A 25,811-nucleotide genomic window follows, 5' to 3' on the forward strand; every position below is an offset into this window, starting at 1 on the left:
TTGGAGCTGTTCCTTTGAGCACAAGAATCTTAATTAAGGTGAATTGTCCCCTCTGGTATAAGCCAAAACTTCTCTCTATTGGATTTGTGCATGTGAGAGTGTGCATGTGTGCGATTGTCCCATTTGGTGAAGGAGATAAAGACAGATGGCCGCAGCCCATGTACTGCTTTTTGGAGCATTGAGGCATTGTTTCAATGAATCTGCAGGTGAAGATAACAGCCCACATACATACAGGATCCACACTAGTAAACCCGAAGCTACACAACCTATAAAAATGTGGCACACAGAGAAAAAAAAGATTTACTGCATGGCGGATGTCATGGCGGATGTAGGAGGCAAGTTCACATCTACATGTGACAATATACTGTATGTGTTATGAGGCTGAAAGTTTATTTTTTTATTTTTGATCTTGCACAAGTCAACAATGAGCAGTCACCACAACGTCCGTGTACTGGCTTTTCAGCAGATGGTAATAGTGAAGCTTCCTGACATTTCCTGAACAAGTCCTTTGACAGATGCAAAAAACTGTCTGCAGCATGTTACTATTGAAAAAAGCCTAGTGAAAACGATATGATACAATATGATACAATATGATGCGATGTGATGCGATGTGTTACGATACAATACAATACGATACAAAAAGATACGCTGCGATACGATACAATGCTATATGATGTGATACGATAAGATAAGATATGGTGCGGTGTAACGCGATGTGATGTGATGCGATACGATGCTATGTGATACGATACGATACGATACGATACGATGCGATACGATACGATACGATATGTTATGACACGATATGATATGATGCGATACGATACGATACGATACCATGCAATACGATGCAATGCGATACGATGCCATACAATGTTATGTGATGCGATACAATACAATACGATACGATACGATACGATATGATACGATACGATACGATACAATACGATGCAATGTGATACCATACGATGCTATGTGATGCGATACGATACAATACCAAACCATATGATACAATGCGATGCAATGCGATGCAATGCGATGCAATGCGATGCGATGTGATATGATATAATATGATACAGTATGATACGATACATTACAACTGCCTCTAAAGTGAAATAAAATAAATAACAGACATAAACATGATGTTGTACAATCATAAAAGTGCTGTAAAACAAGCAACAAACAAATACATTGTGTTGTATCATATATAATCACTATTTCCACTATTTCTCTAAAATAAAGCTAAAACAAAAGCCACTGGACTTGTTTGAGTTCTAGGCTGAAGAAGGATGAGTGGCAAAACATCTTCAAGAAAACTCAAACAAGTCCAGTTGCCTTTGTTTTAGCTTTGTTTTAATTCCACCACGACCTGGGTGAGAATCTTCACAGACTAAATCTATACAGTTTTGTACTGGACTGATCATCACCTGTTTGTCAGCAGTCAGATAATTAGAGTGAATTATGAAGAGTTGCTGAGTTGAGATAAATGTGTTGTTCCTGCCACAGTATATGAGTAAATGTATTTTGTGACACTGCACAGCAAGAGACTGTTCTCATCAAAAAGTTAATATTTGTAGTTTTTATTCTTATAGTTTACAAAGAATAAATCTTTTATTTTAAGAAAAAACAATTGAAATGAGATTTACAAAAACAATGACAAAGAATTTCCTAGAGGAGTGACGCCTTTATTGTAGATTCACACTTGGTCATCTCTTTCACGTCCCACCTTTTCCATTTCATAATTGTCAGTGTTTCCTCCGTCTCACTGGAGTCGCCGCGCTGTTGCTTCAGTCTGGTTTAAGATTCCCCTCGGATGTTTTTCCATGTCAGTCACCCATCTCTGTTTTTCTCTGTCAAATGTTTTCACCCTGCACTCATGCATCTCTCAGTCTCTCATGCATGTCCTCTTCAGAGGGTTTGATGAGGAGATCAGGTGGGCAGGGATCCTGACTCATGCACAGGGGCTATTTCTGGAGAGTCGGGGGGGTCGTACTGGAGAGGGATGAGTGATGGTGAGGGGGAGAGAGACGGTGATTCACACCTGCACCATCTGAGAGTGGCTGGTGAGAATTATGTTTGCTGCAGATGTCCGGTGGGGGCTCTGTTAGAGGACAGACAAACATCCAGACATCACACAGGTGTGTAATCTCACAGGACTTCCAGTACCCACCCATTAGGCAATCTGTGCTGCGGAAGTAAACACACACCCAGAAATACACAACCACAAGATAGCTCTGAGTACGTGTGAGACCGGTGACTTCCCATGTGAGACATGTCCTGTCAAAATTAGGTGTAGTGCAGGTGTGTGATTGACTCAGAGGAAATCAGTGGTCGTACTGGTGGAGGCGGGGGACAGAGGGAGGTAGGATATTGTCTCTATGGCAACAGCCTGTTAAACCTCAGTGAGGGGTGGGGTCCAAACAAAAAGTGGAAGGTATTAAGCTGCATGCAAGGAACATGTGGTTGCAAGAGAAGTGATCGATTGATTGATTGATTGATTGACAGTTTTCACTGGATGGTATGTGCAGAGGTTTACAAGGTGTTTAGGAAATTAAATACTAATAAAGGTAAAAGGTTATGCTCCAATTGTCATGAATTGAACAAAAAAAACCAAAACACTGACAGACCTTAAAAATGATGTCAAAATTTGATAAACACAAAACAGAAGGAGGCAGTGAATGCAGATTACAGCAAAATCTATCTAAATAAATGTGTGAGTATTCAGCCCTTCCACGACCTCATGAAACACTTTCCACTTGAAAGAGTCTATATAAATGTCGTGTGTGGCCCTGCTTGACATGAGTGCAGTCACTGCAGTCATCAGGACACATTCAACACTGCGCTGCCAGCCACAGCCGAGTCGGGATGCGAAGGGCGTGGAGCTATTCAAAGAACGGGAGTTAATTAATTTGACTGTCGATGGGAGATTGTTAATTACTATGCAATGCAGTGGGGCAGGTTGGATTGGACAAGGATTAAAAATGTACTGCAAGCAGACAGAAGTTTTAGTTTATAAAATGTATGTCCCTATATGTCCTGTGCCAGTCTACAACCGATTCCCTGTACCTTAGCTTGTTGTATCTTTTTGTTATAAAGTATTATATTGTAAAAACGTTGTAAAGACTTTCATGATTACATGATTACAACTATCACACATATTTCTGTGTTTTGTATTTTCTAAAATTTGATTTCATTTTTGTCAGGCAACTGGTGAATCAAATGAAGTATGACCACACACACTTCTTAAATAATGCACATTGTTATATCTAAATGCGTGAAATACAAAATAAGGCACGTCTGTGAGCAAGGCCTGACAAGGTGTCAGCTCCACCTTCTGACTTCCTGTAACAAAAAGTCAACCAAAGATGAGAAGATAAGGCCAACCCCGAGTCTGTCACACTAAATTAATCCCAGAAATAAGTTTATTCTTACTTTTCCTCACAGCTGGATAGTAACAAACCTTTCTAAATATCACACATGGGACTAAATCTTTTTGGTCAGTGGCTGAAAGAATATGACAGGCCCAAAATGTCAGAGCCTCCAACAAGATCTTTCATGGGAAAGATGCTGGCAGACAGCTCAGCTGCCAGGCTGCATATAATACCTCCTCTGACGGGCTCCACCAGTCAGATTGCTATGATTCAACTTATACTTGAATCTGTGAAAAATACAGCTACGATAATGGCACACAGTCAACCTGCAGCAGAAGCAGCATATGTGGGCGTGAGGCAGTTGCCCTCTTTGGTTGAGTGGTAGTCCAGCAGTATCTAATCATTCTATCATGCCTGGAGTGGTACATGAAGTATTTAGGCCGTTTTCTTTAGTAAAAGTAGAAAAAAAGTTAATGTTTTAATGTAATGTTGATGTAAAAACGCAGTATTGAATGCAAACAGTATTTTAGCATAAATGGGAGTATACTGCACTATTACGAAAGAGTGTTACTTTTCTACTTTTCCACCTTAATTGCACTACATTTTAAAGAAGCACTTTTAAGTCTGCTGCATTATTGATGCTTTACATATTTTACATTAAAAATATAGGATCATTTAACTGTGTTAAATGTTCCAAAGCATATCATTGCTATTTTAAAGTACTTTAGTCTTATATTTTCAGTTTGACTAAAGCACCGTCTTCATCAGTGATCACTGAATTGGCAGTATTCAGCACATGTTTTAACTAACTATGGTTGCCTGATTAATGTAGAGTAAAGGGCACCCTTATTTCTCTGAGATAGACGAAGTAGTAGAACTAGAAAGTAAGCTAAATGAAAATACTGAAGCACATCTACTGTGTAGGACATTTGCTGCATGTCATGTCCTATTTCCCACTGCATTATGCTACAGTATAAGTCTGATTTTATCCTCGTTGTGACAGCACAAGAAACTATAGGCAGGCTGCATACGAGCGCCCTCTAGCTGTGTAGATGGGGAAGGCCTGTGAAGATATTTTGTTTTAAATCAAAAACTCACACTTTTTGTCTAAGTAAAAGCACCAATAAAACAATGTAAACTACAGCAAGTAATCAAAATCTTAGAAAGTAAAAGTACGGAAGTGAAAAATCAAAAGTAAAATCACTCATTGTGCAGAACGTATCCTTTTAGGGGTGTACTACAAATATATTATAGAATCATAATTAATGCTTTGAAAGTGGTATTAGACAAGGTGGAAGAGATTTTAGCAGCAGCCCGTTCAATATTTTTGAGATATGTCTGTTCATAGTTGAGTTCTAAATACGTTTTACTCAAAACAAGCAAAACAACAACATCTGCATTTGCAGTAAAGATTGGGACGAAATAAGATGCTAGATTAATTCAAAACATTTCAGGACTCAGGTACAGACACAGGTGCCAGAAATAGTTAGAAGTAACTGTACCTAAACCAACAACAAAACAGATGCTGCACATGTGTTATTGATGCTTCAGTATTAATTATGTAACACAATATACAGGTCTTTTATTTGAACTTCACCAAAGCTGATGTTTACAAAATGACAGAGAGGAATCCGTCCAGGTGGGTTTGTTTTTTATGTCTGCAGGTTGAAGCCTGAATGCGGCGGAGTTACACATCTCTACTGGACACGAACTCTATCTAGCGTCCACTGATGCGACTGTTTAATCGGAGCCACGGGTTCGTGTCAGGTCACGAGTGGGTTGCTGCGCCGGTCAAACGGGTCCCCTTTGTCCCGATTCCCCCGAATCTCCGCAAGACCCCACAATCAAAACAAATCGACCACGCGTGCTTTTCCCGCAGCAATGACGTCACGTCGGCCCTCCCCCTTCCCCGCAAGTAAACAGAAAACGGCGAGGAAGGCGCTCGTGTCAGCCGCCATACGCGCGTGCGATGCGGGGAATAGGCGATGAGACGTGAAGGCGGACGCTGATCTCGCGTTTCCCGTGTTTTTTCTTAGTCAAACTCCGCAGATTTGAGGCCAGCTGACTCTCAGCAGAGCGATGAAGGGAGAGGCGGAAGTGAAGTCACTTGACAGACCGTCCATGTTATTATTGTTATTTTGGTAGCCCTGTGATGAGACGGGCTGGGGAGCCGCTGGTCTCCGAGACAACGAGCGTTTACCGCAGGCCGCCCCGGACCGACACCACCCTCACCGCCGCCCCGCTGACCCGGAGACAGGAGCCTCGCTGGCGGCTGGGGGGGAGGGCGTGAAGACCCAGCTTCAGCTCGGCTCCTACGCTCCGACCGACCAAAAATAAAACGGCGACAAAAACAATTACGGCTTTCGACTGGTGTGTGAGCGGCGTGTAGCAGGGACGAGCCGCCGCAGACATGAACGGTATCACCAAGGGCCGGTTCGAGGTATGACAGGGAGTGGACCAGCCAGCGTTTGTTTCCAGCAGACGTGGGAGTCGTGGGCTTGTATAAGCAAAGTGTGTGTGTTGCGTGTGTGTGTTTGTATGTGTGGTGGTGGTGGTGGTGGTCCGTGTTCTGCTCCTAATTTTACACGCAGCCAGGAGCTCTGAGGCGTTTTGTTGGTCAAGGGTAATCCGAAATCCTGTTGTTGTCCTGGCGCACCAGCAGACAGCGACAACATGGAGCTCGGGACTGCGGGACAGGAGAGCGGGGCTGTGGCTGAGGAGAGTCAATATATCAGGGCCGAGGCCGATGCCACTGTCGCCTGAGGTTACAGGCTTTCAGGAGAAGGGGGGCTGCAGATGGAGAGAGAAGTGTTGTAAACACAAGCCAGTGTAGCGGCATTCAATTAGTCATCACTTGGCTTTGGCAGATCTCACTGGAAAACCTGTGACACCTCCTGTAATACCTGTGAATGACAGATGCCACAAGGAGGCTTGGTAGCCTTCTGATTGTCACTACAGGCAGTCCTTTTATGGTTCAGTGTATGTAAATACGCTAAATTATCATGTTTCTTCCGTATCGGCATGATAATTTGGCAGGAAAGTGGTAAGACACACACTGATAAAAGCAGCAAGTATGTTTTTTTTTATTATTTTGAAGTTTTTAGTTGTATTTACAAGTTCACAGCACAATGCAGTATCAGCAAAATGAACTGTAGGTGTTATATTACTGGGTGCTAGTGCTTAGTATTGTAAGCAGGCTGAAATAAACAACACGTACACCGACCAGGCATAACATTATAACTGCCTTCCTGATACTGTGTAGGTCTCCCTTGTGCCTCCAAAACAGTTGTGACTCATCAGAGAATGGACATGGGCCTTCTGAGGGTGTCCTGTGTTGTCTGGGAACAGAATGTTGTTAGTGGGGGCCTTTGGGTCCAATGGGTTGAGGGGAGGGGCCTCTGTTGACCAGCCCACAGATACTTGATCAGTTTGGGATCGGCCACGTCAACACCTTGTGCTGTTTTTTAATGTTTTTTGAGTTGTGTGTGCCTGTGACAGGCTGCATCCTGGTGGGGATGGCTTCTGCCATCAAGGAGTGTCATTGCTATGGGGTGGGGGTGCCTGGTCTGGTCTAGGAGGGTGGTACATGTCTAAGTAGCATCCACATGAATGTCAGGTCCAAAAGTTTCCCAGCAGAACATTGAATCGTCACAAGATGGTCGATGTTATTTCCTTCTCCTCTCAGTGGTTTTAATTCTGTGGCTGATTGGTGAATGTTGCTGCATGGTTAGATCTATATCCTTTTATGAGAACACATTTTCTACTTAAAAGCTGCCAGCTGAATGTTGCTTGGTCATCTTCCAACCCAGAACAGCTGCCTACAGGTTCAGAGATTCATAAACCTTTGACAAATTAATGCCAGTGGTATGATAATTACCAAGAAAATGTGTCTTTTCTTCATAATTGCGTACAGGGCTTAACTCACCCCGTCCAACAGGTTTAAAGGCCCCTCCTTTCTTTATAGGAGTCATTATTGAAACATTGCTGGGATTCTTTAGGGTTTGACTTGATGGTACTTGACTCTCTCGGTCAGGTGTGCACAAGCTCATCGGGCGGTGTGAACATGCGCGTGTCTACGTGTGAGTGAGTCGGAGCGGGCGGCGTTAGCGGCTGCTGGTGTGTGTTGCCATATCAGTGGATTTCTCAACAGAGCCGTGTAAGCTTCTTAGATGGAAACCAGTGTGCGGTGGGAAACAAGCTGGTTATGTGTGTCAGATTGAGAGGAGGACTTGGAGGCCTGGAGTAGCCCTGAGACGCCGCCTCACAGTGAACACAGCTTGTTGTAGACGTTACACTGCAGGAAATCAAACACTGCGCTTGAGCCAGATCTATCTTATTCGTAGCTGCTTTAATGTAACAATAAAAAACAAAAGAAAACGAACCCCAGCAGTGCAAGTTCAGAAACAGGTTTGCACGTCAGTACACTATCTAGGAACATGAGTGTTACTGCAGAGGGGAGCTCCCTGCTTGGGAATGCTGCTCTTCTGGCGCCTGGAACAAGGACACCACCATATGCTTTAACAAACCGAGCATATCATTATGATTTAAAAGGATCTAAAAGATTATTTGTTTTTTTCATGACTACAATGATCTGGACTTGTTTCAGCAGCAAATCTCTGCATGATTCAAAGCCTTTCACTAAGTAGCATAACAGAGCTAATTAAACAGAAAAATACCACAATATGTCATCGTGCACGGACCGTGGCCTGTCTGTATTGTGTGTGACCACGCCTCTGCTGGCGGAGAGGTCAAAGGTGAGTGATGTGTTACAGAGGTGCTTTGGAATTAAGTCTAAATTTAGTCCTAAATCCTAAGCCACCTCTGGCTTTAGAGAGACACTGGGTCAATATGCAGTCTGTTGACCGGACAACTTCTCTCCCTACCATTCAGAACGTACAGTATTGTACAGTCAAGAACAATAATATCTCAGTTAATGATTGAAGGATTATTCAATAATGTGTGGGGACTGGTGATGGAAAAGGTTTTAACTACATCCTGGAGCTATTTTCTTTGCCATGGTTAATCAGTTTCAAAACACTGTCTGCTTTGTTTTAATCCGAGCATAGATTACACGTTAAAATTCAAACCATCTTAGTTAATCTTTTGCTGCACCTTGACAGAACCAACTCCCTCTCTTTTCTCTTTCTGACCCCGCTTCCTCTTAGGCGGCCTTTATTTCCCTTCTTTCTTGTCTCCTTTCACTCTGTCCGTCACACAGTTACTTTTTTTTTCTTCTTTTTTTGATTGCCTGTGTCAGTTACTTCCCTCTTCCCTCTCCTCATCTGCTTTCTCTTTCGAGGACGTTGCATCTGTCGTGGAGCTAGCCGGAGCCGGGGCTTTTTTTAAAGGCTCAACCTCTTCGCCCGCTCCCCGCTCCCCTTTGTGTTCCCCCACATTTTGCGTGTTTGTGTTTGGAGCAGCGGGGAGTCCTCCCTCATTAGATGCAGTTTCTGAGGCTTTGAGGACACGAGTGTATCACTGGCAGGATGCGTTGTCTGCAGAGGCACAGTGAATGTGGGTGTTTGCCGTAATTTAAATTCATGGCTGAATGCGGCCCACCTGATCTAGAATGTTCTGCCTCTGTTCTTCGTGCAGAGAGGTCTGACTTGAATCACCTGCGAGTGTGTAAGTGCGTGTGTGTGTGTGTGTGTGTGTGCGTGTGCGCCGCTCAGCAGATGGCCAGACATCCAGTGAGTAGACTAATTGAGATAAGCATGCCAACAAGCTGACCAGGCTAACAGAATTATAAGCTTGTAAGGAGGGGACATGGAAAACCAAATGTAGCTCTGGTGTATTTATTAGCATAGCTCAAGGAAGCTCATTTCTAAAGGGTCTATTTCTAGTTTATACAATTCGAGCTGGTGACATAAAAAGAGGCCTGGTTTAGGTCTGTGACTGTGTGTAAGGTTTTGATTTAATAGCTTGTGCTGTCTCACTGCGCCTCAAACACACACACATGCTCATTGCTATTGTTTATCTTGTGTCTCGGCAGGTGTTCTCAAACAGCGATGAGGCCCCCATTAACAAGAAGCTCCCCAAAGAGCTTCTTCTTAGGTAAGATTAATAATACAGTACTTCTCCTCCTGCACACCAATAAACACACACGTGAGCACGCAAAATACAACACAAGGTACCCTGGGAAAAGAGCCTCGGTCAGGGTTACTCATTAGCCGAAGCAGCCTTGCGGTGCGTGTTTGTTTTGTCACTGGTTGTGTGGTGTGTGTGTGTGTGTGTTACGTGCGTCGGGCCACTTGCCTGAAATGAGGCTCTGCTAACTGTGTGACCTACAGACCAATATTTTGCCCCTCAGCAGCAGCAGCAGCACATGATCCATAAATCTGACATCACTCGCTTGTGGTCATCTTCCACACTGATTTATATCGGGGCGGTGTGTTGGAAAGCGATGCATCTTAACATACCGCCGCTGACACATCATGTGGTTAATTCTGCACTTCAAAGCTGCTTGTTTGTGTGTGTGTGTGTGTGTGTAACACTTCTTCTGGGCCTATGCAAACTGTATGTCTGTGTGTGTGTGTGTGCGTGCTATAAATAGCTTGTCTTAGCTGGTGGGGAATTCCGCAGTGCTGTGCTCTTCTACGGCTCCATCTGCACTCCACGGAGACTACCAGTACGCCCATTACGACCAGCACACCCTCACTGGTGGACAGAAAAACGTGCATGCCGCTTGCTGGCTGCAGCACATGACACGCTGCTGTCACATTTATTACAAAGCCTCAGCGAATGTGACTCACTGTAATGAAGCTTTTTAAAGTACAAAAAGTGGGTTGACTGGAGCTTTTTTTCTCTCTCTAATATAATTATGGTATGTTCTGCTAATACATTGCACAGTGCGAGACATTACGTGTTCCCTGCGCTATTTCTATAATGTATGTGTAGACACTTAGAACATATAAACTGAAGAATCACAGGTATTAGAAACTTAATCCACCCGTTTTCTGTATATATGTGACTGCAGGATAAATCTGAAGGGGACACCAGATGATTAACTGGACAGTAATAAAAGAAAAGAATAATATAGATACACTGCCTGGCCAAAAAAGAAGTCGCCACCAAAAAATAAAAAGTCACACACTCTAATATTTCGTTGGACCGCCTTTAGCTTTCACTACAGCACACATTCACTGTGACATTGTTTTGATAAGCTTCTGCAATGTCACAAGTTTTATTTCCATCCAGTGTTGCATTCACTTTTCACCAAGATCTTGTATTGATGATGGGAGAGTCTAACTGTACAAAGCCTTCTCCAGCACATCCCAAAGATTCTGAGTGGGGTTAAGGTCTGGACTCTGTGGTGGCCAATCCATGTGTGAAAATGATGTCTCATGCTCCCTGGACCACTCTTTCACAATTTGAGCCCCATGAATCCTGGTATTGTCATCTTGGAATATGCCCGTGAACATCAGGGAAGAAAATATCCATTGATGGAATACCCTGGTCATTCAGCATATTCAGGTAGTCAGCTGACCTCATTCTTTGGGCACATAATGTTGCTGAACCTAGACCTGAGCAACTGCAGCAACCCCAGATCATAGCACTGCCCCAACAGGCTTGTACAGTAGACACTAGGCATGATGGGTGCATCACTTCATCTGCCTCTCTTCTTACACTGATGCGATGGTTCTCCACTATCCTTCTAGTTTTTAATAATGCGTTGGACAGTTCTTAACCCAATGTTTGTAGTTTCTACAATCTCCTCAGATGTTTTCTCTACTTGATGCATGCCAATGATTTGACCCTTATCAAACAGACTAACATCTTTCCCACGACCACAGGATGTGGCTTTCGACATGGCTGTTTAAAAAATGAGAAGCTACTCATTGCATCAGTTGGGGTTAAATAACTTGTTGCCAGCTGAAAGATAATCCACCCATGCAGTAATTATCCAACAGGAGGCTCGTACCTATTTGCTTAGTGAAATCCAGGTGGCGACTTTTTTTTTGGCCAGGCAGTGTACATAAAATCTGCAGCTCAAATTTAGATTTATTTTTACATTTCACTGGAGTGTTAAAGCTTTGCTGACGTGCGCACTTGATTAACTTGGCATGTTTCATTTGCACAACAGTCAAAAACGTAGGATATTGTGATAAGAAAAGCATTTTTGTTACTTTTTCTTGACTATGATTATCAGGATAGGCTGAGAATTACCAGCTGTCATTCAATTAATTATTCAAGAATATGTTGCAGAAACATTGCAAGGCCAGATTTGGTTTAACTGCTTACAGGTCAGAGCCTAATGAGGACAAACATAGTTTTGTTTTCAGGTATCACTATCTAGAAATCGTTATTAATATTCGGCTCCATCCCCCCATGTGTCATGTGTCTGCAAGTATGCTGCTGCTGCTGCTGGCTAATTGCTTTGCTAATTTGATTAATCGAGGTTCTCACTAGCATTACTGTTTATGTATAATGCATCACTGCGAGCGAGCCCGAGTGCCTGACTTGTTTTTTGCGCCTGTCTGCCTCTCAGCGTTGTAAACAGCTGTTATCTAGGCCAGTGCAGCGTGGATATAAACCGTGAAAACTGCGCCGTGATATAGAAGAACCCTGTCTGACAGGCAGGCCTCGAAGAGACTTCAGAGTGGTTCAGGGTCCACTTACCCAGGAGCGCTGACTCAGCGAAGCTCCCCACCGCCGCCCAAATTCATGTCTGAGGTGTTGCCATGGCAACCAGTCCCAGACCCGCGGCGAAGGCTCGGCTCCCTCTTATCTAGCCATGCTTGAAGGGCCAGGTGTACATTTTGTCAACAAATGGGACTGTGCTCCATTAAAATCCTATTATGTAAATGGGCATACCCAGGCAGGATTTGACAAAGCAATCAAAGGCTATTAACTTAATTTTTGTTCTGCCTGTGTTTAGAAGCAGCATCGGTGCTTTCTTGTGTGTAGTAACATGAAAAACATACAGTACAGTGCCCACGACGCTGTGCATCTGAATCTGGCTTTACTATCTCACCACCTTCCCGTTTGTGTTTCTGTGTAAAATGATCGATCTTCGTCAAAGTCAGAGTTGTTCTCAGCTCATAATTTTAATTATTAATAAAAAAATATCAGATTAATATAACGGGGCTCACCGACTCCGACTGACTGATTGCTTCCCTGTGATTAACAGAATTTGTCTGCATCTAGTAAAAGGCCTTTCTCACACACATAATGGAAAATCAGATTGTATTTGATTAAAACAGACAGTCAATCAATGATCAGTGTCATGGCCATTAACCAGTTAATAGAAGGGGGATCAATAAGCGAGATCTTGAGTGGTCGGCTTCTCTGGTGGTCCGCAACCTCTCCAAGGACTCTGTGCTCGTCCATGTGTGACAGCACACGTCTGTGGGTGTTTGAGTTTTGCCATTTGTGTGCATGTGCTCCCTTACACAAGACTCTGATATAGATTAAACAGACATGTCCCGACATGCCCCGGCCTGACACGCATTAAAACACGCGGCCTTTGTTCGCGCCTATATGAAGGAAACAATGGTCAGCTCCTGTTTCCTGGGGTTAAAAGGACATTCAGACCCCAGCTGCACTCAAAGCTCTGGCACCGTGACAGTTCTCTGAATACCTCAAATTTCCTATAGATAGAGCCTTTAGGTCGCTGCTGTGAGCACTAACAAACCGTTTAACAAACCACTGAGAACTGTGAGGGGGAGGTGTTCATATTGGATGTCATGCATGTCTCTGTTTGTGTACGTCACCTCTGTACATGCATATACTGTATGCTTGTCTGTCTGTCTGCTTCTCTTGCCTGTCTGAGTGCCAGAGATTACTCATTGGCAGATTAATGGATTGAGCTGACCCAGTAGCCTGCTGCATGCAGCCCTTTGTGGCTGTCCGGCCCACAGCTCAAACACTGCCTGTCTGTGGGGCTCTCCTGCTTCCAACAGGGGATTGTACTGTTCTCTACAGACATGCAAACACGCAAGGAAAAACATATTCAGACATAATGTTTGTTTTGAAACGGAGCGCTTTGAGAACTATCACTGATCCAAGACAAACTCCCTTGTGTCTCTCTTTCCAGAATATTCTCCTATCTCGATGTGGTTACACTCTGTAGGTGTGCCCAGGTATCCAAGGTAAGCACATCTCTACCCTGCCAAACCGCTGAAACAGTCTGAGCTCTAGCATTGTTTAAAAAGAATGGACTGAGGTAATTTTGCACTATGGTATGGTTAATTAAAACCGGTTTCTGAATTATCTAGAAAGCTCTATAATATAGTGCCCTCTGCTGGTGAAGTGCAGGTGGACCAGTGTAACAGAAAGCCATTTATGAATGAGGTATCAGTGAATATTAACAACATTCATACATGTGGACCATGAATGCAGAACAGCTTCAGTGGTTTCCTATAAGGAAAATAGCTTTTGTTTCCTATTCTGTGATAAAGTACAAAGTAAAGTTTCCTTTTCTATGATATATGTAAAGGAGTTTTACATATATATATTTTATAATCTGTCATTTGTTGAACTCATGCAGTTATAGAATGTACCTTAAAATCGAACTATTAATATTTTCATGATTAATCCATGAAACCTTTTGACTTCAGAGTTGCAATCTCCTAAACATTTCCGTTGTAGTGGATTTGGTGACACCTGCAGATACTGGTGGTAACAACAAATGCAATTTAATACAACAGATCACAAAATTCCTTTGGTGGCAAGGCAAACTACTGCCTTTTTCCATCATTCAGTGGACACCTTTGATTTGACTTTATGTTACACATGGCAGGAGTCTGTAAACAGCGGGGGGGAGGAGTCAGTTACCTTGCTGAGAAGTTGGAGGTGTGCTGTCGGTCGCCTGCAGCTCTTCCTCTAACAGATCACTGTGACGGCTTCATCATTTACTGCAATATTTCAAACTGATTGCTCTCAAAAATCCCCAATATGAAAATAGTTTTGAGAAAAAAAAGCTCAGTGGCAAAACACATTGCATTTGCTGTGACTTCTTTGGAAGTAAATTCAACCGTTTTGTTTTGGCAGTTAAATTAAAGTGAAACTGATGGATGTGTTGCAACATTTATAGATTCGCACTATTATCAAGTGGGAATCTGTGCTGACGTTCCCAGAAAAAAAAAAAACAGCCTTAAGTCACTGCTAAGCAAGCCTTAATGCAAGCACCTAACCCCCAAATTGCTTCCCTGGCGTAACCCAAGTGGCAGCCCCCTGCTCCGAGTGTGCACTCTGCTGTGTGAACGAATAGATCGGTCAAACGCAGAGAAAGAGTTTCCACATGAGGGATCAATAAAGGAAAAATTCTAATTCTATTCTATCGAACTATGGGAAACAGAGGATCCAATGTTTTTGTAGTGTTATCCATATTGTGGATTGAACTTTAGCATATGTCTGCATTCTAGGAATGTGACCCCAGATACCCATATTATTATATTGTCAATATATAATTATTGTAATACTTTCATCACTGGGGCATAGGCTGTGTCACCATTATATCACCCTCTCTGGCCACAGTGTGGACAAACAGCACACTGCTTCTTTACACTTTAAAGTAAAATTGTGGTTTGTCTTTTTTTTCCTGACTCACAGTCAAAATATATCAAACACATAAAGCAGGAACACCGAGGTGCCACGTACAATAGAGGCTGACATACTATGTTCATCAGTTTCAACAACATGTTATGATACAAGAGTGACCGTTCACCTTCTCCCACTTTTTTTCCAACCCACTTGTCTCTTTCCTTTCACAACCTGTCCGTCACCCTATCAGGCGTGGAACGTGCTGGCCCTAGATGGCAGCAACTGGCAGAAGATCGACTTGTTCAACTTCCAAACAGACATAGAGGTGAGGGGTGTGTGTATGAGAGAGAATGGTAAAAGGGGCGAAGGGTTAGGATGGACGGCATTTGTGTGTGGGCTCTTGTACATCTATCTTTCTGAGGACCAGTTTGAGTTTTACACCATCGAAGTGAGGACATTTTGGCCGGTCCTCACTTCTTTACAAGGATGTTTGAGGGTTAAGACTCGGTTTTAGGGTAAAGGTTATAATTCAGGTTATGATTAGGATTAGGGTAAGGGTTAGGCACTCAGTTGAGATGGTTAGGGTGAGGGTCTAGGTAATGCATTATATCAAAGAATATCCATACAGAAATACCCATACAAACGTGTGTGTGTGTGTGTGTTTGCTACATGTGTGTGCTTGTTGAGTAGCATTATCCTGCCCAAGGCTTAGTGCTGGGTCAGTGGGCTTCGGTGCCGACTGTGACATCACAGCTGATGTCCTGTCCTGTGGCCAAAGTCATATCACTCTCTCCCTCTCTCTCTCTCTCTCTCTCTCTCTCTCTCTCTCTCTCTCTCTCTGTCCCTGTGTGTCGCAGGGACGTGTGGTGGAGAACATTTCGAAGCGTTGCGGAGGCTTCCTGAGGCAGCTCAGCCTCAGGGGCTGCCTGAGCGTTGGAGATGCCTCCATGAAGTGAGATTCTCATTGTCTCTCTGACATACACTGATATAATGAGCGTGCTTCGGCTTTGACTTCCACCAAAACTCATCCTCTTGTTGGTTTGATTACTTGCTGTTTTTGCCCCTGTGTGATTATGTTTAAAGTTTAAGCGGCTTTTATTCCTTCATTCCCACGGGACTCTCTGCTAGGAAACTCTTTTTTTTTAGTTCCATTTAATCTCTCTTCATTGTGTACACAAAACAAAAGAACAATCAGGTTTCAATTGAAGACCTCTATCTCCTCTGTTGTTTGAAGAGTAAAGCTTTTGCATAACAGCAGCATGTGAAAAAAGAAAGTCTCCCAAGAGCCTGTGGATGACTGTGTTAATTGGCTCCTAAGTAACTCCCAGCGTCTCACTTCTTATTTATTCAATGAAGCGACTCTTGAGAGATTCCCGTTCTCCCTCCTCACTGTTGGTCTGTTCCCCAGGACGTTTGCTCAGAACTGCAGAAACATCGAAGTGTTGAACCTGAACGGCTGCACCAAGATCACAGACAGCACCTGCCTCAGCCTCAGCAAGTTCTGCTCCAAACTCAAACAGTTAGATCTCACCTCCTGTGTGTCCGTCAGCAACCATTCCCTCAAGGCCCTCAGGTAGCTCCCGCACCCTTGGTCGCCGTGACCTTTTTAACATAGCCTTTACTCCTTAAGCTCTCACAAACTGTTTTTGTTGAGCTTTTAAGGAAATATTGTCTTCTGATCCATTTGGTTCACATGTTTTTTTGTTATTTTTTTGTTATTGTGTAATGCATGTGCATGATCAGTGATGGCTGCAGAATGCTGGAGATGCTGAACCTGTCGTGGTGTGACCAGATCACACGTGATGGCATTGAGGCCCTAGCTAGAGGCTGCGCTGGTTTACGAGCACTGTTCCTGAGAGGCTGCACACAGGTACTGTAATGGCTGCACACACGGACACAGTCATTTATCTTATTGATTTCGGGGCTTTTAAAAGTACATGTCTTCTTTATAGGATTTCTAAGAGCCTTTTCTTCCTTCCAAAGTGCATTATTATTATAATTATAGTTTAAAATTGCTACCGTTTAAGCTCAACTCTGCTTGCTAAAGATTTTCTTTATAAAGTGTAAAAATAAAACCATTCGAAAGAGGTAGACTGGATCACATTTTATTTTCTGGTGCCTCAAGAGGGCTTTTTCTCCTGCCCAGCGTAATTGTTTCACTGTAAACAGAGTTCCTCCAATGGTAAAAACAGCTCAGAACAAACATACAAACAAACAGATATTCCTTTCCTGGAACCAAACCCTGCACGCTACACTTCTTTCCAGGTGCTGAAAAATCATAGCAGTCATTACTGAAGAGAAGTGTTCCCTTTTCACCACTTGCTGTTTCCAACTGTAAATTCTCCATCGAGATTTTTACTGTGTTTTTGTCACAGTGGCAGGCTGGCATTTTCTTTTTCTGATGCCTCTCTTAGGCAGTTCTTACTAAAATGTAGTTTGTGTTTGTCGCTTGAAAAGAATACCATGGATTCAATACCAATCAGTTTTACGGATCCTAGATTAAAGAGGGAAATGGAAATGCAGTAAGAAATATTGAGCGTGTGTGTCTTGATTGATGACACTGTTCATTTCTTTTATTTTAACTCAGCTGGATGATGGAGCATTAAAACACCTTCAGAAACACTGCCCAGAACTCACCACCATCAATATGCAGTCTTGCACGGTAAGACCCACATTTGGTTGAGGGATGTGTGGAGGCACGGCCTGGTAATAATTCATGATGGATGTGTCTGAATGTCTCTGCTTTTTGTAATTTGCTTTGTGTGTCCTTTGCCTCCAGCAAATAACAGATGAAGGCTTGGTCAGTCTGTGTCGCGGATGCCACAAGCTTCAGATCCTTTGCGTGTCTGGCTGCAGTAACATCACTGATGCCTCTCTCACTGCACTGGGACTTAACTGTCCCCGACTCAAGTAAGAAGTCCAACATTTTGGACTTTATCAGGATGAGATTATGTGATCTTCACCACCCTCTCCTCAAACTGGCTCAAGATGACTCTTGAACCTCAATAATAATAAGTTTTGTGTGTGTGTGTGTGTCTGTTTTAAGGATCCTTGAAGCTGCACGATGCTCCCATGTCACCGACGCTGGGTTTACTGTGTTGGCCAGAGTGAGTTTCATTTTGCTTTCTTTCTCCTGTTTCCTTCTCTGCAACCCTTTTGCTAGGTGCAGCCATTTTATTCTGTCAGAAAATTGCATTAAATTATTTCCTGACAAAACCTGTTGTTTATGTTCACAGAACTGTCATGAGCTTGAAAAAATGGACTTAGAAGAATGTATTTTGGTAAGAAAACATATGGTTTCATATGAGATCCATTTGAGATTTATTTATGATGAATCTGTAATAATTATTGACTTGTTTGTGTAGAGGTTAGATTGTAGGAAAAGGACAGACTGTGCATGGAAGGTTATTTTTCCTGCCAAGAGATGGAGTGATCAGCCTTAGCAGTTAAATCACTTTTGACAGGAAGCAAAAGGGAGTCACAGAAGAAGTGACACACAAAAAAAAAATGTATCAGTGGGATTCAGAACAAGACATGAATATGCAGCACATGCCTCCAAAGACTTGAGAACTGAGCCTCTCGGCTGTTTCTAGACATGTGAGAACAGTGTGTTAATCAAGCTTGTCCTCTCCTCAGGTGACAGATAACACCCTGGTTCAGCTGTCAATCCACTGCCCTCGTCTGCAAGCACTGGTAAACATTTACACCTGCAGGTCTGAGTTTGTGCCAGGTTCTTTCTCAGCCTGTCTGTATGACTGTGTCTGTAATCCATCTATCTGCGTGTCCTGTCCGTCTAACCGCGTCTCCTGTGCCCCTGGACAGTCTCTGTCCCACTGCGAGCTGATCACGGACGACGGCATCAGAGCTCTGAGCAGCAGTACCTGTGGCCAAGAGCGCCTCACTGTGGTGGAGCTGGACAACTGCCCCCTCATCACTGACGTGACCCTCGAGCACCTGAAGAGCTGCCATCGTCTGGAGCGCATCGAGCTCTACGACTGTCAGCAAGTTACCAGAGCTGGAATCAAACGCATCCGGGTCAGTGGACACGGTGGAAAAATATAGTCTGCTGATCACACACTCTTGTTGAGGATTGAAACTGTCTTTTTTTTTGCTTTTGTGTTTACATAACAGAGTTCATTCTTTCTTTAAAGGAATCTTTGACATTTTGAAAATACACAGATGAGTTTGTTTTTTTTACCAAGAATTACACACTCTCTCTCACTCGCTTTAATATTAAAAATGATTTCAGTTGATCTTCTTATCAAACTTCCGCCCATGTATGCAAATATGTCTCGCAGAACGCAATCTGACCACATTTTTGTATTAACTCATCTCTTATGTACACAGGCCCACCTTCCAGAGATCAAAGTCCATGCCTACTTTGCCCCAGTGACACCCCCTCCGTCTGTACATGGAGGTGGCCAGCGTCTGTGCCGCTGCTGCATCATCCTCTGACAGTGGAGGGCCAGGGGGGGCCACCTCTGTCTACAGGTCCTGCTGCTCTGATACAGGGCTGATGTGGGGTGTGGGTTTTGGGGACTGGGTTAGGCGTAGGGGAGAGGAGGGGCTGGACCCACTCACTGCTCCTGATCACTGATCAATAAATACATAGACTGATCGCCACTGATCCCTGATCAGTTGAACCCGCCCCTTCTCTCTCCTCGTGCTCACCAATCAGCTTTGCAGCAGCTCCGGGTTGCGGTGAGGAGGGGTTGGAGGAAAGAACGTGGATGGATGGACTGTCTCTCTCTTTCTCTCTCTCTCTATTTCTCTCTCTCTCTCTCTCTCTCTCTCTCTCTCTCTCTCTCTCTCTCTCTCTGTCTCATGCTCTCTTTCTCACTGTAAAGACTAAAACAGGTTCTCCACTCCATTCTGCTCCTCACACCCCTGACTCCCCACCCGTGGGCGTAAAGGATTGTATCTGGACAGCTGCAGGCGGAGGGTCTGAACAGTGGAACTACAATGCATCATGTTCAAACTAAATGAAAAAAAAAAAAATGATGATACTGTCATCTTGGACAGCAGTTCACTCTCTGTGGATTATCATCTCAACCAATCACATAACACCTCTACTGTATGTGACCATCCTGTGATTCATTCTGCTTTGACCAATAAACACACAGCGTGGAGGAAGAGCAGAGCTGGGATGTGGGTGAAATGCAGATCTTCTGGATATAAACAGTGATGCTTTGGCACAGCCAGCTCAACTCTGCGGCTTGGAAGAGTCAAGGAATAAACAGGAAGTGCAGACTGGGACATGTGACATATTTGTGCATCTGAGAAACTTCTGTTGAGATTTTGATTCTGTTTGTACAGAGAATGTTTTGCAATGGAAAAAAAAGACCTACACTTACGGCAACTCACTCAAAAACTGGGAAAGGCCAACAAAAATGTCTCTTTTTTTTTCCTTTTTCAGTGCTTATTGTAATTGTCCATGCCTGTCTATTCAGAGAGGGGGATATGCTTGTCTTTCTTTTTGAAATGTAGAAGAGAAACTGTTGCTGTTTGACAAAAATGGACCTATGATTCAGACCCTCAGTGTCCAAAAGCGTAATGTTGACACTGTATGCTGCTGAGATGAGTGGCCTCTCCTGCGTACTGCGTGGTTGTTGTTGCTTTTTGGCCCTGATCCAATCCTGTCAGTAGCCCTGTGCACTAGCTCCTTCCTGACCACTTAAGCGTTTGTTTACATCCTGGATTAGGTTAGCACCACAGACTAACTTGTTTACAACAGCAGGTTCCCAGTCCCGCTAATATCTAGAGTTGGTTACTAAAATTAACAGTTTAGTAACACTGACACAACTGTGGCATACCCACTGTTTTTAAGTGGACTGTGACATATAATATTCAGATTTATTGCTGTGTGTATCTGGATATCAATCAGGGCTAATGTTGGTGTAACTTTGCTGCAGAAGTGAAATGGATATTTGCTTAAAGCTGTGAGCAAAGGCACGTCGACTTTTTGACAATCACATGAATTTATGTATTTGAAGTTAATTTAGTATAGCTTTGTGTAATTGTCAATTTCCTGGTGATGTAGTATATAATGAATTGGCTGTCTTCAATATACTCCATGAGCTTAAGACCCCAAGCAGCACATGAGGAATTATTTAGAATTAGCATTGGACACAGGTCTGGTGAAATCTGCCAGTACAATGTATTTAATTGATCCCCAACAAATCCTACAAAAAAAAAAAAATATATATATATATATGTGACTGAAAATCCCCAGATCCAGCAGTTAATTTAACTGTATACAGACACGCCTGCAGATCGGCAGGATGTTAACTTTATTTAAGTTACACATGTACGGGGCATGAATACCGCCTCTTCAAGCACTGAGAATACAAAACAAAAGCAGCTTGTGAGATTGTGCTAAACCAGAGACTGGCAAGTGCTGTGTAGTGCCAAGTGCTCAAAGACTGGGGAGACTGGCAGGACAATGGACAGGACTGAAAGAAAAGCGAGCAGACAGAGAATGATGAAAGATTCAGATGGACTCAGATACATAGCTGACTTGACTGGCTGTGATACTAATGCCCTCTGTTTGACAGCTGTTTTAACAGTTTTATGTTTAAGAAAATAAAGAAATACATGAAAAAAATAAACAAATGAATAAATAAAGGTGACTAATAGTAACTGTGCTTTGTCTGCAGTGTGAGATTTTGTGTAAAGTGCCCACTCTTGTAAACTGCGGCAAGACTTGAGAACTGTGCCGGGGTTGAACCGCTAGGTGGCACCAAAGAGCCGTGTAGACGACAGACACGCCCACATGAACAGTATAGTTTGATTCTTCACTCTTATAGAAAATAATAATTATCTAACCATAAACTAGCGACAAAACATATTTTAATTTAATAAGTATATATGTATATGTATCCATATCTACAATGGTTCACACTATTTTTTTATCATTTTACATCAGGCATTTGGCTGGCCAGCTGTGCGGTGCTCGAAGACCCATCGGCCTGATCGTTGATCGGTTGCGCCTCCTGGTAAATTGCGGTCCCCGGCAACGCTCAAGATTTCAGCGCCTCTTAACGGGTTTAGCGTTAGCTGCGATTATTCCTGGATTAAAGAGAAACCAGTTACCGCGGGACCGGAGCTGAGCCCTTGTTGTGGCAGTTTGGTGCAACTTTCCCGCAGACGGAGTCGGCATCTGAAAGACTGAAAAGCCCGCGGTCATGGAATAGAGGAGCGGGGCCAGGCGTTTGGCCTGCGGATAACGAACGTTAGCTAGCTGAGCTAGCTTATGTGAAGCTGTCTATCCTTGTTTGGGTCGCTGTGCTAACTAGCTAGGTGCTATTTTTGTTAGCATAACAGACAGCCAGCCGGGACTGTTAGTTTTTTGGTGCGGATATGTTGATGGTACCTGCTGGGGTCCACCAGAGTCTGACGATTTTTCAAGTTTTGTCAAGTTTTAAATTCATCCTGAGCTAACATTGTGTAGTGAGAAACCTAGCGAGCTGCGTCTTTGTCGCAACGCACAAAGTCGAGCTTTTGGTTTAGGCACAGTGATGATTTGTGTGCTAAACCAATCTATGTTTTTACAAGGGGTTGCATGTTGATGACCAACCATCAGGTAGACGCAGGCCAGACCGCACAGTGTTTCTGCCCCTCTACGGGACTAGAGTTCACATCTCGAGTACCTAACACCCCGTCCCACCGACCACAGTCTCCAGTCTTCTGCCGGCCCCTGTGGCTTGCCACACGGCACTGAGTGCCCAATGGAGGATCATGACAACATGGAGTATTTTTACCAGCAGGTACTGCAGAAAGATGTCACCCGCAGACTGCAGGCCGGCCAAGAACTCATTGAGTACCTGAGCGACCCTCACCGCTCTCAGGACGTAGAGCAGGACAAACCCCGGCTGGATAAGACCATAGACGAGTTAACGGGATGGGTCAACTCAAGCAATTTCAAGGTGAGAGATCTGTGTGAGGGTATCGCAGTATATTTGCAGCAATCATCCCCCCAGCCTGCTCGCGAATGATTTTCAACCAGTTTAACCCGGTAAACGGGAAGAGAGAGAAGAGCCAAGGAGATTTACTCTTATTTTCCAGATGCTAGTTTAAATAAGTAGAAGATATGAGGCATTAAACCGAATTGTTATTCATATAATAACGAATACGTAACGCAGAGCCACTTCAACAATTAGACTCCTTTCTTGTCAGACCTCAACCAAGTCAAAAGGGGAACATTTATTTATGTACATTTTCTCGTTAAATTCAGAAAGAAGTCTGGTTCCTCTTGGTAAACAACTAGTCTAATCCCAGATCCTAAGAGGCAGACATTTTTAAATGTCTTCCTTGTGAGTGGTACTTTTTGCAGGGCATTCCTGTGGTTTGTTGGGGTTCACGCTGTTGTTTTGGCTGTGACTGAGCATTTGTGAGGAGACCCATTGTCAGCACTGTAGACTACTGGAGGACTGGATGGGATGGGGGAGGGGTCAGGCGCCTCATTGTTATGATACATGCCCTTTCTCTCCATCTATCTCTCTTTCTTTTTTTTATCTCTCCTTTCAATCTATTCTTTGTTTTCTCTAGTCGTATCTCTTGTTTATTTATCACTGCTTCACTGCTTCACTTCCATTGTGTGGTTGCTGATTATGTACCCGTTGCATCAGACACTCAGGAATGTGTCATTTCTGGCAACGGCATCCCACCGGTCCAGACTGCGAGTCAAAATAGTCTGAAGTCTCCGTTCAAACCGTGCTGAAATTTTACTCCCAGGTTGCTTTTTTTTTTAAACTAATCATCATAGTCTGAGCTGTTATGCAGGACTCAGCAAGGCTGTAAGAGTGTTTTTGGAGCGCAACAAAGCATCCTCAGCATCTTTAAAGCGTTTTTCAGCTGACAACACTTCTCAGCTAGCGGTACACGCTTCTCTAGGTTGTCATTTTATTTTCATTATTTGATAAAAAATTGGGATTATGACTTAGATGATTGTCTTTACTTGTTCTGGGCACAGATCCAACCTAAAGTTTGAAACATCAGAAAAACAAGTGTTGTGATTTTATCGGTTTTCTCCAAAGCATCTGATGATAGTGAGGGAACTTCAGACTTTGACATTTGCTGTGTATTTGTAATTGGAAAATAAGCGATTAGATCATCATGCACCTGCCTTTAACCTCAGAGGAAAATGCTGTGAGAATCATTTAATATGGTGCAGGAATCTTTGTTATGGCACTTCCTGAGCTCCTTCCCTGGCTGTGCTGAGCTAACGCTCCCTTTGTTCTGATTTGTTCTTTTACGTGGATGACACATACAGTAACTTGAGCTCACATCCGTGTCTGGCAGTGATGTGCAAGTGAGCTGCAATCCCCAGAGGCTTTCATACAGCAGGCTTTTAGCGTTGCTGATAGGCTTCCCGTCGGGCAGAAGACACGAGCAGCTAGCCGTCTGCAAGATGCTGAGTCAGCACAGAGGTAGTGAAGAATAGAGAGATGATACGGAGTTGACTGGAGGAGAAGAGTGCAGGAGGCCTTTGTGGGGTAATGGAGTGCTCTATTGTGTGAGAGTGAGAGGAAAACACAAGTCATGAGACATAAATACCTTTCAGAGATTCAAAATGTTCTGATAAAGGTGCTGTCACACTCTAGTTTGTTTTAAAGAACGGATAAACTACAGTATTTCTTCCATCCCTTGGCTGTATTCTTCCCTACTTCAGTTGTGTGCCCTTTGCTGGCTCTTTAATCGATCGATTAATTTGTTTTATCCTTTTCTTTCTGCTGCAGATTCACCTTATACACGCTGTACCAACACCAGTAATAAGAACAGACTCCCTGTATGAGACGAGAATACACACAACATTAAAATTGCATGACACATTTATAGACATCGAATTCAGATGACTGGACACTGGACTGATGGGATGGTTCTTTTGCCAGGCCGCGCTGCCCAAACGGGAACAGTTGGAGCGTCAGACATGCAAAACTATTTTGGCCTGAGATGAGATAACACACTTGTATCCCTCCGAACTTATCAAGTCCAGCGGGTTTTGCTGATATTTCTACATATTGCGCAATAGTGGCGTCGACAAAGCTTTTGTTTTTGTAGTGTCGGGTACCGTTAGAAGAACTACAAGTTCTAACGCTAATGATAAATGTCGTAATGATAATTCACTGAGGGCTTGGCTGTTTATTTGCTGGTAATTCAATAATCAAATATGGTCTGAGCCGCCCTCTCTGCACATTTTGTCTTCTACCAAATACTGCAGCAGTGTCAGCCTCGGGCCTGGGATTTATTTAATTTTTTTTCATCTAAAACTCACTTTAAGCCTCTCTAGAATCCAGAATAAACCCTGTACACGGTATGCGAATTAACAGCTAAGCCACCATTACGCTCCAACCTCCAGCCTTCACAAAGAGCCATTCATACTGGGCTAAATATTTACATTTTTTATTTTTTTTTCCTCCAACGTACCACACACACCCCTGATGTTTTGAATCATGCAGTCAGGAGATGCAATCATGTTGTATACTGTATGAGTGACAGAATTGCTCAATCACAAGCCCGTTTGCTCTGACTTTCCTCTCTTTCCTCCCTGGTTTCCTCCTCAGTTGTAGTCAGAGAGGAGAGCTCATGTCCGAGCTAGGTAACATGCACAGCCACTTCCATCTCATCCTCAATCTTCTCCTCTCAGTCTTCTGAAGATGCCATATGGTTGTGGGCACCAAGCTTGTTGGGGTGCTGGGTGGAGAAGGGGGAGGAGAGGCCTGGGGGTTGTTTCCATCATGTACTGCTTCTTCTTTTTCCTGCTGTTTTTCCCCCTCTCTTCCTCCCCCTTCCCCCTGAACTAGGTCAGTATGAGGGAGTCATCATATTGACCCAGGGCTCATATTTCTTCTCCAGGTGATTTTTTTGTTTTCCGTGGTATTACTTGGCCTTCGTCCCCGCTTCCTGTTTTCCCCACCGCCCCCACGCTCTCCCCCTTTTTTCTGCTACCTGGCTCTG

General features: G+C 43.5%; 2 protein-coding genes across 20 annotated transcripts in view; both read left to right on the forward strand.

Annotated features, from left to right (window-relative positions):
• The first annotated feature begins 5,304 nt into the window (after positions 1 to 5,304).
• On the forward strand, positions 5,305 to 21,499 carry fbxl2 (F-box and leucine-rich repeat protein 2). Of its 5 annotated transcripts, none has more exons than XM_084563247.1 (14): positions 5,305 to 5,811; positions 9,364 to 9,425; positions 13,408 to 13,462; positions 15,106 to 15,180; positions 15,713 to 15,807; positions 16,264 to 16,428; positions 16,599 to 16,725; positions 17,443 to 17,517; positions 17,635 to 17,765; positions 17,902 to 17,962; positions 18,092 to 18,136; positions 18,492 to 18,548; positions 18,678 to 18,890; positions 19,203 to 21,499. In XM_084563247.1, the coding sequence occupies exons 1-14, from the start codon at positions 5,782 to 5,784 to the stop codon at positions 19,308 to 19,310; spliced, it is 1,299 nt and encodes a 432-aa protein (XP_084419373.1). In that variant the 5' UTR covers positions 5,305 to 5,781; the 3' UTR covers positions 19,311 to 21,499. The 5 variants fall into 5 exon arrangements, with proteins under 5 accessions (XP_084419373.1, XP_084419371.1, XP_084419372.1 ...); XM_084563246.1 differs by lacking the exon at positions 5,305 to 5,811 and adding an exon at positions 7,837 to 8,125; XM_084563245.1 differs by having other exon boundaries at positions 18,492 to 18,890.
• A 286-nt stretch (positions 21,500 to 21,785) lies between these two features.
• clasp2 (cytoplasmic linker associated protein 2) overlaps positions 21,786 to 25,811 on the forward strand; it is a 50,015-nt gene continuing 45,989 nt past the window's right edge. For 5 of the 15 annotated variants that reach the window (XM_084563162.1, XM_084563156.1, XM_084563164.1 and 2 more), the window contains exon 1: positions 21,786 to 22,780. In XM_084563162.1, coding sequence (XP_084419288.1) covers positions 22,583 to 22,780 — 198 coding nt within the window. In that variant the 5' untranslated portion in view covers positions 21,786 to 22,582. The remainder of the gene's footprint in view (positions 22,781 to 25,811) is intronic. The other 10 variants (XM_084563166.1, XM_084563170.1, XM_084563167.1 and 7 more) reach the window with 2 other exon arrangements.

This window comes from Chelon labrosus, assembly GCF_963514085.1.
Source record: "Chelon labrosus genome assembly, chromosome: 16".
NCBI lineage: Eukaryota > Metazoa > Chordata > Actinopteri > Mugiliformes > Mugilidae > Chelon > Chelon labrosus.